The 12,522-nt window shown below is 34.7% G+C and overlaps 1 protein-coding gene across 1 annotated transcript in view; it reads left to right on the forward strand.

Annotated features, from left to right (window-relative positions):
• Positions 1-12,522, forward strand: part of LOC114049459 (ryanodine receptor 2) — an 811,539-nt gene that overhangs the window by 529,763 nt on the left and 269,254 nt on the right. Inside the window, exons 42-43 of the mRNA XM_027870708.1 lie at positions 8,928-9,042; positions 10,764-10,896. Coding sequence (XP_027726509.1) covers positions 8,928-9,042; positions 10,764-10,896 — 248 coding nt within the window. The remainder of the gene's footprint in view (positions 1-8,927; positions 9,043-10,763; positions 10,897-12,522) is intronic.

A 12,522-nucleotide genomic window follows, 5' to 3' on the forward strand; every position in this document is an offset into this window, starting at 1 on the left:
CCCCAATTTGTCTTCTCTTGACTATCAACTCCCTTCTTTTATCCCCTTCTCCTCTAATTTCCTGTAGGCAAAATAGATTTCTATACTCAATTGAGTGTGTATGTTATTCCTTCTATGAGTCAATTCTGATGAGGATAAGGTTCACTCACTTCCCCTCATTTCTCCCCTCATCTTCCCCTGTGCCGTAAAAGCTTTTTCTTGCCTCTTTTATATAAGATAATTTACCCCATTCTACCTCTACCATTCTCTTTCTCCTAGTATGTTCCTCTTTTACCCCTTAGTTTTATTTTTTAGATATCATCCCTTCATATTCAACTCACACCTGTGCCCTCTGTCTATATAAACTTCTTCTAACTACCCTTATAATGAGAAAGATCTTATGAGTTACAAATATAATCTTTCCATGTAGGAATGTAAACAGTTTAACTCTGTTGAGTTCTTTATGATTTCCCTTTTCTGTTTACCTTTTTATGCTTTTCTTGAGCGTTGTATTTGAAAGTCAGATTTTTATTCACCTCTGGTCTTTTCATCAAGAATGTTTGAAAGTCCTCTATTTCATTGAATGTCCATTTTTTTGTCCTGAAGGATTATATTCAGTTTTGCTAGAGAGGTAATTCTTGATTGTAATCCTATCTTCTTTGTCCTCTGGAATGTCATATTTTGAGCCCTTTCATCCTTTAATGTAGAAGCTGCTAAATCTTGTGTTATCCTGACTGTGGCTCTACCACACTTTAATTGTTCCTTTCTGGCGGCTTGCAGTATTTTCTCCTTGACCTGAGAACTCTGGATTTTGGCTGTAATATGAATTTGAATGTAATATTCCTAGGAATTTTCATTTTGGGATCTCTTTCAGGAGGTGATTGGTGTATTCTTTCAATTTCTATTTTACCTCTGGTTCTATAATATTAGGTCAGTTTTCCCTGATAATTTCTTGAGAGATCATGTCAAGTCTCTTTTTTTTGTCATGACTTTCAGAAAATCCAATAATTTTTAAATTATCTCTCCTGGATCTATTTTCCAGGTTAGCTTTTTTTTCTTTTCCCCCAGTGAGGTATTTCACATTTTTTTTGTTCTTTTGGTTTTTCTTGATTTCTCATAAAGTCATTAGCTTCCATTTGCTCCATTCTAGTTTTTAAGGAATTATTTTCTTCAGTGAACTTTTGGACCTCCTTTTTCATTTAACCGGTTCTGCTTTTTAAGGTATTCTTCTCCTCATTCACTTTTTGGACCTCTTTTACCTTTTGGCCTAGTCTGTTTTTAAGGTGTTATTTTTTTCAGTATTTTTTGTATCTCGTTTACCAAGCTGTTGACTTGTTTTTCATGATTTTCTTGCATCATTTCTCTTCCATTTTTTCCTCTACCTCTCTACTTGATTTTCAAAATCCTTTTTGTGGTCTTCCATGGCTTGAGACCAATTCATATTTTTCTTGGAGGCTTTGGATGCAGGAGCTTTGACTTAGTTGTTTTTTTCTGATTGTGTGTTTTCATCTTCCTCGTCACCAAAGTAAGAATCTATAGTCTAAGTTTTTTTTCCCCCGCTGTTTGCTCATTTCCACAGCTTGTTACTTGACTTTTTAACTCTTTGTTAAAGTAGGGCTCTTCTTGCAGGGTGGAGGGGAAGCACTGTCCCAAGCTTTAGGTGCTTTTGCAGCTGTTTTCAGAGACACTTCTAGGGACCTGTAAGTTTTCAGTTCTGCCGAAATGGTATGATCTAAGGAGAGGTGTCCATTACTCTCCTGGCCTGTGCTGTGGTTTGTGAGCAACCACAAGCTCCCTTTCCTGCCCTGGAGCTGTGAGGAGGGTCCCCCCCTTCATCTGTGGCTGTAGTTCTGCTATGCTAGTGTTCCTCTTCACCCTGGGACTGCCATCTAGGACTGTGCCCCAGATTTGAATATGGGCAAAGCAACAGAGTCCTTCCTCAGTGCTAGTGAAAAGGCCTTGTAATCCCTTGACCAGTTGGTCAACCCCTTTACCATCTATGGGCCGAGAGCTCTGTAATCAGCCCCTCTGTTGCTGATTCAGTGGCTCCTAAGACCTTCTCCAGGTTTACTGTGGCCTCTGGACTGTGTTCCTCTCTCACCCTGTTGCAGCAGACCTTTCCTGCCAACCTTCCAAGTTGTCTTGGGCTGAAAATTTGTTTCACTCTGTCTCTTTGTGGGTTCTGCTGCTCTAGAATTTGTTTAGCATCATTTTACAGGTATTTGGAGAGGTTTGGGGGAGAGCTCAGGCAAGTCCCTGCCTTTATTCTGCCTCCCAAGGAGGTATATTTTCTCAGTCCTTCTCTATGGTTAAACTTGATCATTATATTTTCATAGTGTTCATTTTCCTTTTTGGTTTTTTCTTTCAATTTATGTAGTTATAATCATTCTTCATATTGTTATTCTAGTTCTGCTTATTTCATAGTGCATCAGATCTTATAAATTGTCCTAGGCTGCCCTGAATTCTACATATTTTTTATTCATTACCTCATAATAATTTATTACATTCATATGTGAATTGGACTACTTACCTGAAGTCTCTTCCCATTCTGCTCTGTCACACAAATGCCAAAATAATTTTCCGAGGTATGAGTCTGATCATATCTATTCATTAAACTTCCAGTGGCTCTCTATTTCTTCTAGGATCAATAAATCCTCTGTTATTTAAAACTTTTCATAGTCTAGCTCAGGGGTAGGGAACCTGCAACCTCAAGGCCTTCTAGGTCTTCGGGTGTGGCTTTTTGACTGAGTCCAAGTTTGGATTCAGTCAAAGGGCTGCACTTGAGGACTAAGAGAGCCACATGGACCTTGAGGCCATAGGTTCTCCACCCCTGACCTAGTTCCTTCATAACTTTCCAGGCATCTTTCATATTACTCATCTTCAGTGCTTAATACAGTGCTTGACACATAGTAGTGCTTAATAAACGTTCATTGATTGTCTGACTAACTGTACACTCTGTGTTTCTAATGTACTGTATTACTTGCTGTTTCTTACACTCAGTGCTTCATCTCTTATCTTTTTGTCTTTCCATTGGCCCTCCCTCATGCCTGGAATGCTCTCCCTCCTAACTTCCAACTTTTACAATGCTTGACTGTCTTTAAAATTCAAGCTCAATTGCCACCTTCTACAGTAAGACTTTACACTCTCTTGTTAGTGCCTTCACATATAGGTCTACCTTCCATCTGTCCTATATGTCTTTTATGTACCATTTATGCATATATTGTCTCCTCCACTAGGATATAAGCTTTTTGAGGGCAGGGACTATTTTTGCATTCTTTTTGTATCCCTAGCACTTATCACAGTGATTATTACAAAGTAAGTATTTAATCATGCTTTTGTTGATGAGACTAACCTGTGATGTTTTGGTATAATGAACTCCTAGTGAATAAATGTCTTCCATCAATGTAAATTAGCATCTTCTGTGCAATTTACAGTGTGAGAGAATTGACTGGGACAAAGAGGTTAAGTGACTTAGCTTGGGTCACAGAAGCAGCATGTGTCAGAGGTGTAATTTGAAATCAAATCTGCCTAGATTAAAATGCAACTTTCTATTTACTAGTCCATGTGGCATCTCATTGGTTCCACCTTTTTGCTGAAAATACCTTCATTAGCAATATTCAAGATAAAAAAAAACAATTATAATTTTTAAATGTTTTATTGATCCTTTATTTTTTTTTGCATTATTCTCAGTTCCCAATGTTTTCTCCCCCCCCCATTACCATCCCCACTTCTCCAGTAGAACACTCTCTTGGGAAAAAATTTTAGCTAAATAAAACAAATCAGCATATTGGTCATCATTTATGACAGTATATTCCTTAAACTTGCAACTGTAATCAACTACTTCTTTGCCAATAGGGCAGAGGTGTTCTTCAATATTAGATTGTTAGATTTCTAAATACAAAACTGGTCACTACATTTTTCAGGGCTCTAATATAGTTTTTTTTTAAGTGAACCTTATGTATTACATCAAAAAAAAGTAAACCTTATAGTGTGCAGTAAAGATGGAAGAGTAGGAGGGAACTGTATAACCCAGCTATCCCTCCAACAAATATATTCAAAGAATACCAGACCAAATAGTCATCAGGAAATCCAAAGTAAAATGATAGTGAGTCATTTTTATAACCTAGGTCAGCATAGGAAGACAGACAGAGAGGTCTGTGGGCACTGGGGAGGTTATCTAGCCAGGAAAGCCCTGCACAGTGATTTCTAGTGCTGGGGCAAAGAGCCTTTCAGTTAAGTGATTAAAGGCTGGGGTAGCATCAGTATATCAGAACTCTAACCTGGGGTAAGTCTACACTTTTATCACCTGGTCCCGAACTGTGGTCAGAAGCTTGCAAAACTCAAACAAGGAGGGCAGCAATCATGTTTTACCCTAGATTAAATGGATGTGGGTACGCTAAAAGTTTGCAGACCCTGAGCCATCTCTGAGATTTTGAATACAAACAACATTCTATACCCAGAGAAATTAGAAGCATGACCCCAGTTGATCTGAGCCAAAGAAGGTCCAGCCATTCCCTTCAGAAGGACACAGAATCTTGTCCTAATTTTTGTTGTTGTTCAATTGTGTCTGATTCTCTAGGACCCCATTTGGGGTTTTCTTGTTAAAAATACTGGAGTGATTTGCCGTTTCCTTTTCTAGCTCATTTTACAGATGAGGAAACTGTGGCAAACAGGGTTAAGTGACTTGCTAATGGTGACACAGCTAGTAAGAGGCTGGATTGGAACTCAGGAAGTTGAGGCTTCCTGATTTCCAGGCCTAGCACTCTATCCATTGTGCCACCTAGCTGCCCCTAATATAAAGTCCCAATTTTGGAAGTAAGTCTGGAAGAGTTAATAACCAAAAAAAAAAAAATTCCTAAGATAAAGAGCTGTTATGGTGTCTGGGACACTCAAGACATGAGCTCAAAAGAGGGGAATAACTAGAAAGCTACAAACTGAAATGAGAGTACTTGGGAAAATCATTTGAAAAGAAGTGAAATGTCTTTTCCTCCTTTGGAGGAAAGACTCGCAAGGATAATTAGCAATTCAGTACAAGATGTACAAAATGTTACCCAAGTAACAGACTCCTTGAAAATTACAGTAGACCAAACAAAAGTTCACAATGCCACAAGAAAAAAAAGAACTATTAAAACAAAATCAAAAGATTTTTTAAGAGCAGAAGCAATTGTAAGATAATTAATATTAAAAATAATCTGGAAAATAGATCAAGGGAAATAATTTGAAAGTCATCATATTATCTGAAAGCTATTACCAAACAGAAAGACCCTAGATATCATATTTAAAGAAATTATGAAAGAAAACTGTCTACATCTCCTAAACAAGAGGACAAAATGAAAATAGAAAGGATTTACCTATCAATCCTTGAAAGAAACTTTGAAAGAAATATATTCACAGCAATAATCATGACTATTATAGTTACTACAAATGAATATTGATATTTAAAAATTAGAGTTTTGTTTCAGAGAGAAGCTTTGGGTCATTGAGAGTATTGTACAGTTTTCTAAATATGATCTAGCCTGTTCTAACCTTCCTCCTACCTAATTCTGTGTTTAGTTTAAAATTATCCATATGAAGTTTATGTCAAATGTGTATTTAGTGATGTACCAGCTTTATGGTTTATCCATATAAATGCTTGTTAGAGTTGTTAGTTTTTTGCTCCAAGAAACCCATTGATAACTGATTTAGAATTGACTCTCATATGAGTAACCAGTCTTTCCTTCTGTTTCCTTTCTGTGTTTCCTTCTGTTAAAATATAGTCATCTTCATTTTTTTGGCATGGTGCTATTCATTGCTTTCCGTGTGTAGCACCTCCTAACTTGAAAAAAATATTATGTAGTTTACAAGTGTGAAGCCCTTTAAAGGGTATTTTTTTACCCTAACTTTAGTTTCTTCCCCCTACCCTCATGGCTTTACTTTCTTGTGTTTTTTTTATTGTAATACAAGTCTTATTTCCAGCCTCTCTTCTAATCAGTAGCTTAGCTAAGTATTGTGAAAAATAAAATTGGTGTCTAAATGTTCCATAGCAGTCACCTCACATCTGTGTTCCCTGGAATAGACTGCCACCTTTGATTATTTTGTTTTTTAAATTTCTCTTTATTTTTTTACATTAATACACATTTATGGAGTAAAACAAGCATTTCCATAATATAGTGCAATATAAAAGATGATTGTACGTGAAACTGCATTTCTACCAAGCACAACTTGCTATCCATTTCAAATATACAAAAGAATTATCATGTAAATTTCTTTTCTTTTTTTTCCTGTCCTCTCCCAACCTCTCCCTAGAGATAACTACTATTAGACACAAATAGAAAAATATATAAAATGATTCTATGCATACTTCTATTTTTCAGTTCTTTCTGTGGATGCAGATAGCTTCTTTCTTCATATATCTTTTGTAGTTAATTTGGGTATTTATTATAGTCAAAATAGCTTATTCACTCAAAATTGTTCTTAAAACAATATTGCTATTACTTTTTATAATGTTTTCTGACCTATCCTATGCTCCCATCCTCCAATCCACCTCGACTCACAACCTAGACATCATCTATAACTGTTCACTCTCTCTCACCGTCCATATCCAATATGTCACTAATGTCAATCAATTTTGTTTTGGTAACATCTTTCCCATATGACCCCTTCTTCTGACACTCCCCATCCTGGTGCAGGCCCTCATTACCTCACACCTGGACAATGGCTACAGTCTGTTTTTCGGTCTGTCTGCCTCAAGTCTCTTTGCCCTTCAATCCATCTTCCACTCAGTTGTCAAAGTTATTTTTTTATTAAAGCCCCGGGGCCACCTATCACTGCAGGATCAAATACAAAATCCTCTGGAGGCATTCTAAGCTGTGCATAACCTGCCTTCCTCCCACCCCCAACACATTTCCAGTCTTTTTATACCTTATACCTGCCTTCCCACCTATACCACTTGTACTCTGCAATCCAGTGGTGCTAGCTTCTTTGCTGTTCTCCAAACAGAACATTCTGTTTTTCAGATCTGGACATTTTCACTGTCTGTACCCCATGCCTGGAATGCTCTCCTACCTTGTCCCTACCTCCTTGTTTCTCTGGCTTCCTTCAAATCCCAACTGAAATCCAACAGTCTATATGATGCCTTTTCCAATTCACCCTACTTCTAATGCCTTCCCTCTGTTCATTATTTCCAATGTATCTTATACGTAGATTGATTGTACATAATCGTTTACATGCTATGGCCCCCATTGGAGTGAGCTTCTTGAGAGCAGATATTGCCTCTTAATTTTCTTTGTATCCCTAGTACTTAGGACATATAGTGGGAGCATTACTAAGTGTTTATTGACTGACTGATACATCAAACACCACGTACCAGAAATGGAATATGAACTCTGGTCTTCCTTTCTCCAAGGCCATTATTGTCTCTATCCACTATCCCACACTGCCTCTGTCTATATTTGAAAATGTGTAAATCATTAACACATTTGAGAATCACACATATATTGTCTCTCTTCCCAGAAAAATTTATGGTAAAATATCACATGTTAAAATAATACTTTCAGTCTACTTGTTAACTTTTTAGTATAGACCTCATCACTTGAAAATTTTTAATATATTTGATAGAAATCACTTATCGAGGATTTGAATTATGTTGGTACTGCAAACAACAAAGCACTTCGGGGAAAAAAAGCACTTTTAAATAAATGTTAGCTTACAAGGCAATACCTAGACCATCAAGAAAAATTTTAAGCCCCTTTGGTTTCCTTAGATTTTATTTTAATGTACACAAAATCCCTGATTTCCTTAAAAATTCAGCTTAAATGTCACCTTCTATATGAAGTTTTCTTGATTCCCTCAGTTATTAGTGCCCTCCCTACTAATACAGCCCTGTATTCATTTTATGTATTTTTGTGTGCAGACACATTATATATCTACTTATATCTGTATCCACCTACACACACACACACACACACATACTATATAATTATACATGTACATGTTTTCTCCTCCTTTAGAATATAAACTACTTGAGGGCAGGAACATTTTCCTTTTTTGTATCTCTGACACTTAACACAATGCCTGGCCAGTTAGGAGCCCTTAATAAGTGTTTGTTGATTATTAGTTAAGTATGTATCAAATTTTCTACTGAAAAAAGTTTTCCTTTAAATAAGAATTAAATGCAAATGTAATATTTATGATATGCAACTGTTGAATATATATTTAGAAACAGTATTATTGTATGGTATATTTAGAAAGAGTACTGGATTTGGAGTCTGATATTGACTGTGATAGTTCCTAGCAATGTAATTCTCAGGAAGCCATTTTACCTCCCTCAGTCTTAGTTTCTTCATCATTTAATAATGATATTTATATTACCTGACTTACTGTGTTTCAGTAAGGAAAGTGGTTTTTTTTTTAAACATTAAAGTGCTATTGAAATATGAGTTACTATTTAGTCTCAGGATGACAGCAGCTTGAGGGAATGGACCTATCCTTTTCTAAATGTTTAATCTCCTTGACTCATTTCCAAATTTACACACTGAATAAATGTTGAAGTGGAGGGAATTGATTCTGTTATTCAAGACTTTTGGGATTATATTTTTAAACAGTTTGGAAATTATCATATGAATGTGTTCTATAAGTGAGATTTTATCAAATACTTCTAAATTTAAAGAATCAAAGTGGAAATAAATTTTTCTTAAGTTACTTTGTAAATAATCCATTGTATACTTGCCAAATGAATAAAAGTTTTGTGTTATTTCTATGAACTCATTAAAATTTTAACATTTGTCAAGGGAAGATCAATATGTAGAACTAAAATACTAAGACTTAATTATTGTGTATTTTTATCTGAGTAGAAATTTTCTCTCAGCTCTCAAGTTGTTTATAACTCATAAAATAGAATAGCAGGTATCTTTTTCCTGAAAATTTAATTCTCTTTCATTTCTCTTTCCCACATTTCTCTTTCCCTCTAGAGATATCATGAACAACAAAGTATTTTACCAACATCCCAATCTGATGCGGGCACTTGGAATGCATGAAACTGTAATGGAAGTAATGGTCAATGTCCTTGGAGGTGGCGAGTCCAAGGTAAAGAGATGATCTGGGTATGCCACCATTTTTCACTCTGAAATCCTTATTGGATTCCTGCTGACTACTGAGTAAATTTCTGTCTTCATTATCTGCCTTTCTAAGCATCCTACAATTTGATGCCACTGTACTTTGTCAATTTTATCTCATGGTACACATTTTCATTCACTTTTTTCTCCAACCAAACTGGATTCCTCTCTGTCCCTAGAACACATATTGCACCATTCCCATCATTGTGCCTTTCCTTATATGCCTAGAATATTTTCCCTATCCTTCTTAGTCTACCCATCCTTTACAACCCAATTCAAATGCCACCTCCATCATGAAGCCTCTCCTAATCCCTCCTTCCCTCTAGAAGACAGACAGACAGACACCCTTCACAGAAAGGCCTCAGCTCTAGAACTTCATATAACATTTGTTTTGTACATGTCTAATTAAATATCATTTATTAACCTGTATTATAGTTATCTTTGTCTTATTCCCCTAATAGACTGTAACTTTCCTGAGCAGAAGGACTATGTCTTACTTTAAATTTGAATAAAAGTTCTGCTCTGCACAGAGTAGATGCTTAATAAATGTTTGTCAAATTTATTGAATTGGTGAAAGAATAGATTTTGGATGACATTTGGAATGTCAGTTTAGTAAACAGTTTCTTAATTGTAATTTTACTATTTGAAAAGTAATTTTAAGTAGGTCTTTCCACATTAATTTCTAGAAGGTTAAGACTCAGTTTGTGAGCTCAAAATTTAATTTTCGTGTTCAATACTGGAACTCCAATACTATTTTCACTCTGAATTATCAGATGACTATGTCTTATAGTATGAACATTTCCTTTTCTTACAATGACAACAATTTTACTTTTCTAGTGTCTGTCTTATGAAGAGGTATTTAAAATATTGATAAATTAATACTATATCTTAACTGTTTTAAATTGCTTTTTTTTTTAACAAAACAAACACCATTCAATTCATTTCATTTAAACAAATGTGTTAAGTCCCTAGTAGGTATACTGCATTATACTAGAAGCTTACATTATATTTAAAAAGTTACCCTGCCCTTAGGGAATTTTTATTATCTGATTGGGAATTTATAGATGTACACAGATAACTAGAGTACATATTATCAAGTGATTATTACAAAAATCCAGTAATACTAAGTTTCCCAAGCCCAGGTGATAGCCTTGTTGATTCAAGTAATATTCATAATAAAATTCTAGTGGATCTAAAGATTTTGGGTAATCTTTTAGAATTTTTTGTAATGACTTTTCATTTGAACTTATATCAGGACTCCACAATGCTGAATAAATTGTAGATCAATATTCCATTTCACTCATTTATTGAGAATATGAAAGTCAGAATAATATTAAAAAATTAAAAGATACATTAATTTTGTCATATAAAATTTTAATCAAAGTTTTGTTAACATGAACTTGTATTTTCTCTCATAAAGTGTTTTTCTTTGTTTAAAAATATCTTTGAAACATATAAATTCATCTGTTTTTTACATGTCTGGGCCACAAGATGAGAAGCTTGTATTTTAAAAATTTACAAATGTGTATGTGTATTTTCCTGTAATCTTAAAAATCACATAATGTATTTGTATCATGACATGACAGTTATTCATAAGTAGTTTGAATGAAACTGTAATATTCACTGTATTTAAGTTCACAAAAACAACAATAATTTTTTTTTGTCATAACTAAATCAGTGCTTTTTATGTAGGAAATCACCTTTCCTAAGATGGTCGCCAATTGTTGTCGTTTTCTATGTTATTTCTGCCGTATAAGTCGGCAGAATCAGAAAGCAATGTTTGATCATCTTAGTTATTTACTGGAGAACAGCAGTGTTGGTCTTGGTAAGTAAAAACATATTTTTTAAAATTAGAATCCTATAACACTGAAGAAGAATAAGAAAAAATGATATCCATATTGTAATCAAAATTTATCTTAAGCAGTTTATGATTTATTGTTGTAAAAATACATAACATATTTAACCTTTTCCTTACCTACTTAAAATATTAAATATATTTTAAAATTATGTGTAACCACATTAGTTAACTATCATATGTAACTAACATGTAACTATCATATGTATATGTGTATCAGATGTGTATCATATGTTTATGTATATAACTATCATATATGTATATATTACACTGTGTATGGAAACTGTAATGTCTATTTAGTTACTGAAATGGATATGTGATCTCATAGATTCAGAAATTCCCTTTAGTCCTCTGTGCTTGGACTATAACTTGATTGTTATTAACATTCTCTCATTTGCCATTTTTTCAGTGTTACTGGTAAAGCTCACAGAATTGTTTCATTTTCAGCACAGATCTTTCCTAAGTATATTTGTCTAATCTGACTGCTTTTTATGTCTTTGTGTTAGTGCTGTTTTTAACTCCTCTATAAACACATCTGAAACTATTAGGGTCCAATGGGGTGGTTCCATGGAGAAAATAGTTTGTTATAATGAATTTTGCAAATCTTTTCTATTTTTCTCCTTTTTATGGTTCTCTTTCCATTTTCAGTCTTGAAAAACTTGAGTTGGTTTAGTTAGATTGGATGTCTTGTTGGACTTTCTTTAAACTTGTTTTTATCCTAAACTGTTTGTCTCTGTTTTGTAAGACGCTACTGCTCATAATCACTAATCATCCATCTTAGTAAGATTTTACTGACTAGTTTATATTTTTACCTGATGTTGCTTTTGGAAACCATTTCCATTCCTCTATAGATGTTTGCTGAGGAAGACACTTTCTGGGCTTTTTTGCTGTCCTTGCTGTGGTCCTATTTTATCCTCAGGAACTGGTGTTGGTACATAAACAGCAATTTTTTTTTTGTAGTTGTCTTTTTGCATGTAGTTATTATCATTAGAACTACATTATGTGATGACCAATTAGCCTATGAAAAATTTTTTTTTTGTATCCTTTGGGCACAGAGTAGAACTACCCTGCCAAGTCTTTTCTTTGCCTTTCCAAGGATTGCCTGTGAGCCATCCTTCCTTTTTAACTTCAATTTCCTTCTTTCTCTTGTTTTTGTAAATAGCAGAAATGTCAAGATTGATGTTATTCACCTCCTCTAGCAATATGTTCACTATTGGTCATTGGACAAAGAACTCACATTTAAAGTACCAAAGGTCAAATTAAAATTTATTGATGATTTTAAAACTGTGTGGTTCTTAGTACTCTCCGCCCCCTTTCTTGCCACTCTGCCACTGTCACTACAGACACATAAGAGACATAATTGGACCATCTGGACACAGAAATGAGGGTCATTTCATATTTTTCTTTGCTTCATTGGTTATGCTTTATTAATCACTACCAGTTGACCCACCTATTGTGATATACCTCTTCATAGTTAGCTAGGTTGGTTCTCAGAATTCAGAGCAGGCCTATTGCCAGGTCCATACTTGAAGCCTTTCAATGTGGTAGAACCTTCCAGAGCTTAAGCCACACTAGTATAAGTTTTGAGAACCCAGG

This window comes from Vombatus ursinus, unplaced genomic scaffold (genome assembly GCF_900497805.2).
Source record: "Vombatus ursinus unplaced genomic scaffold, bare-nosed wombat genome assembly UNPS02014798.1, whole genome shotgun sequence".
In the NCBI taxonomy this organism is placed as follows: domain Eukaryota; kingdom Metazoa; phylum Chordata; class Mammalia; order Diprotodontia; family Vombatidae; genus Vombatus; species Vombatus ursinus.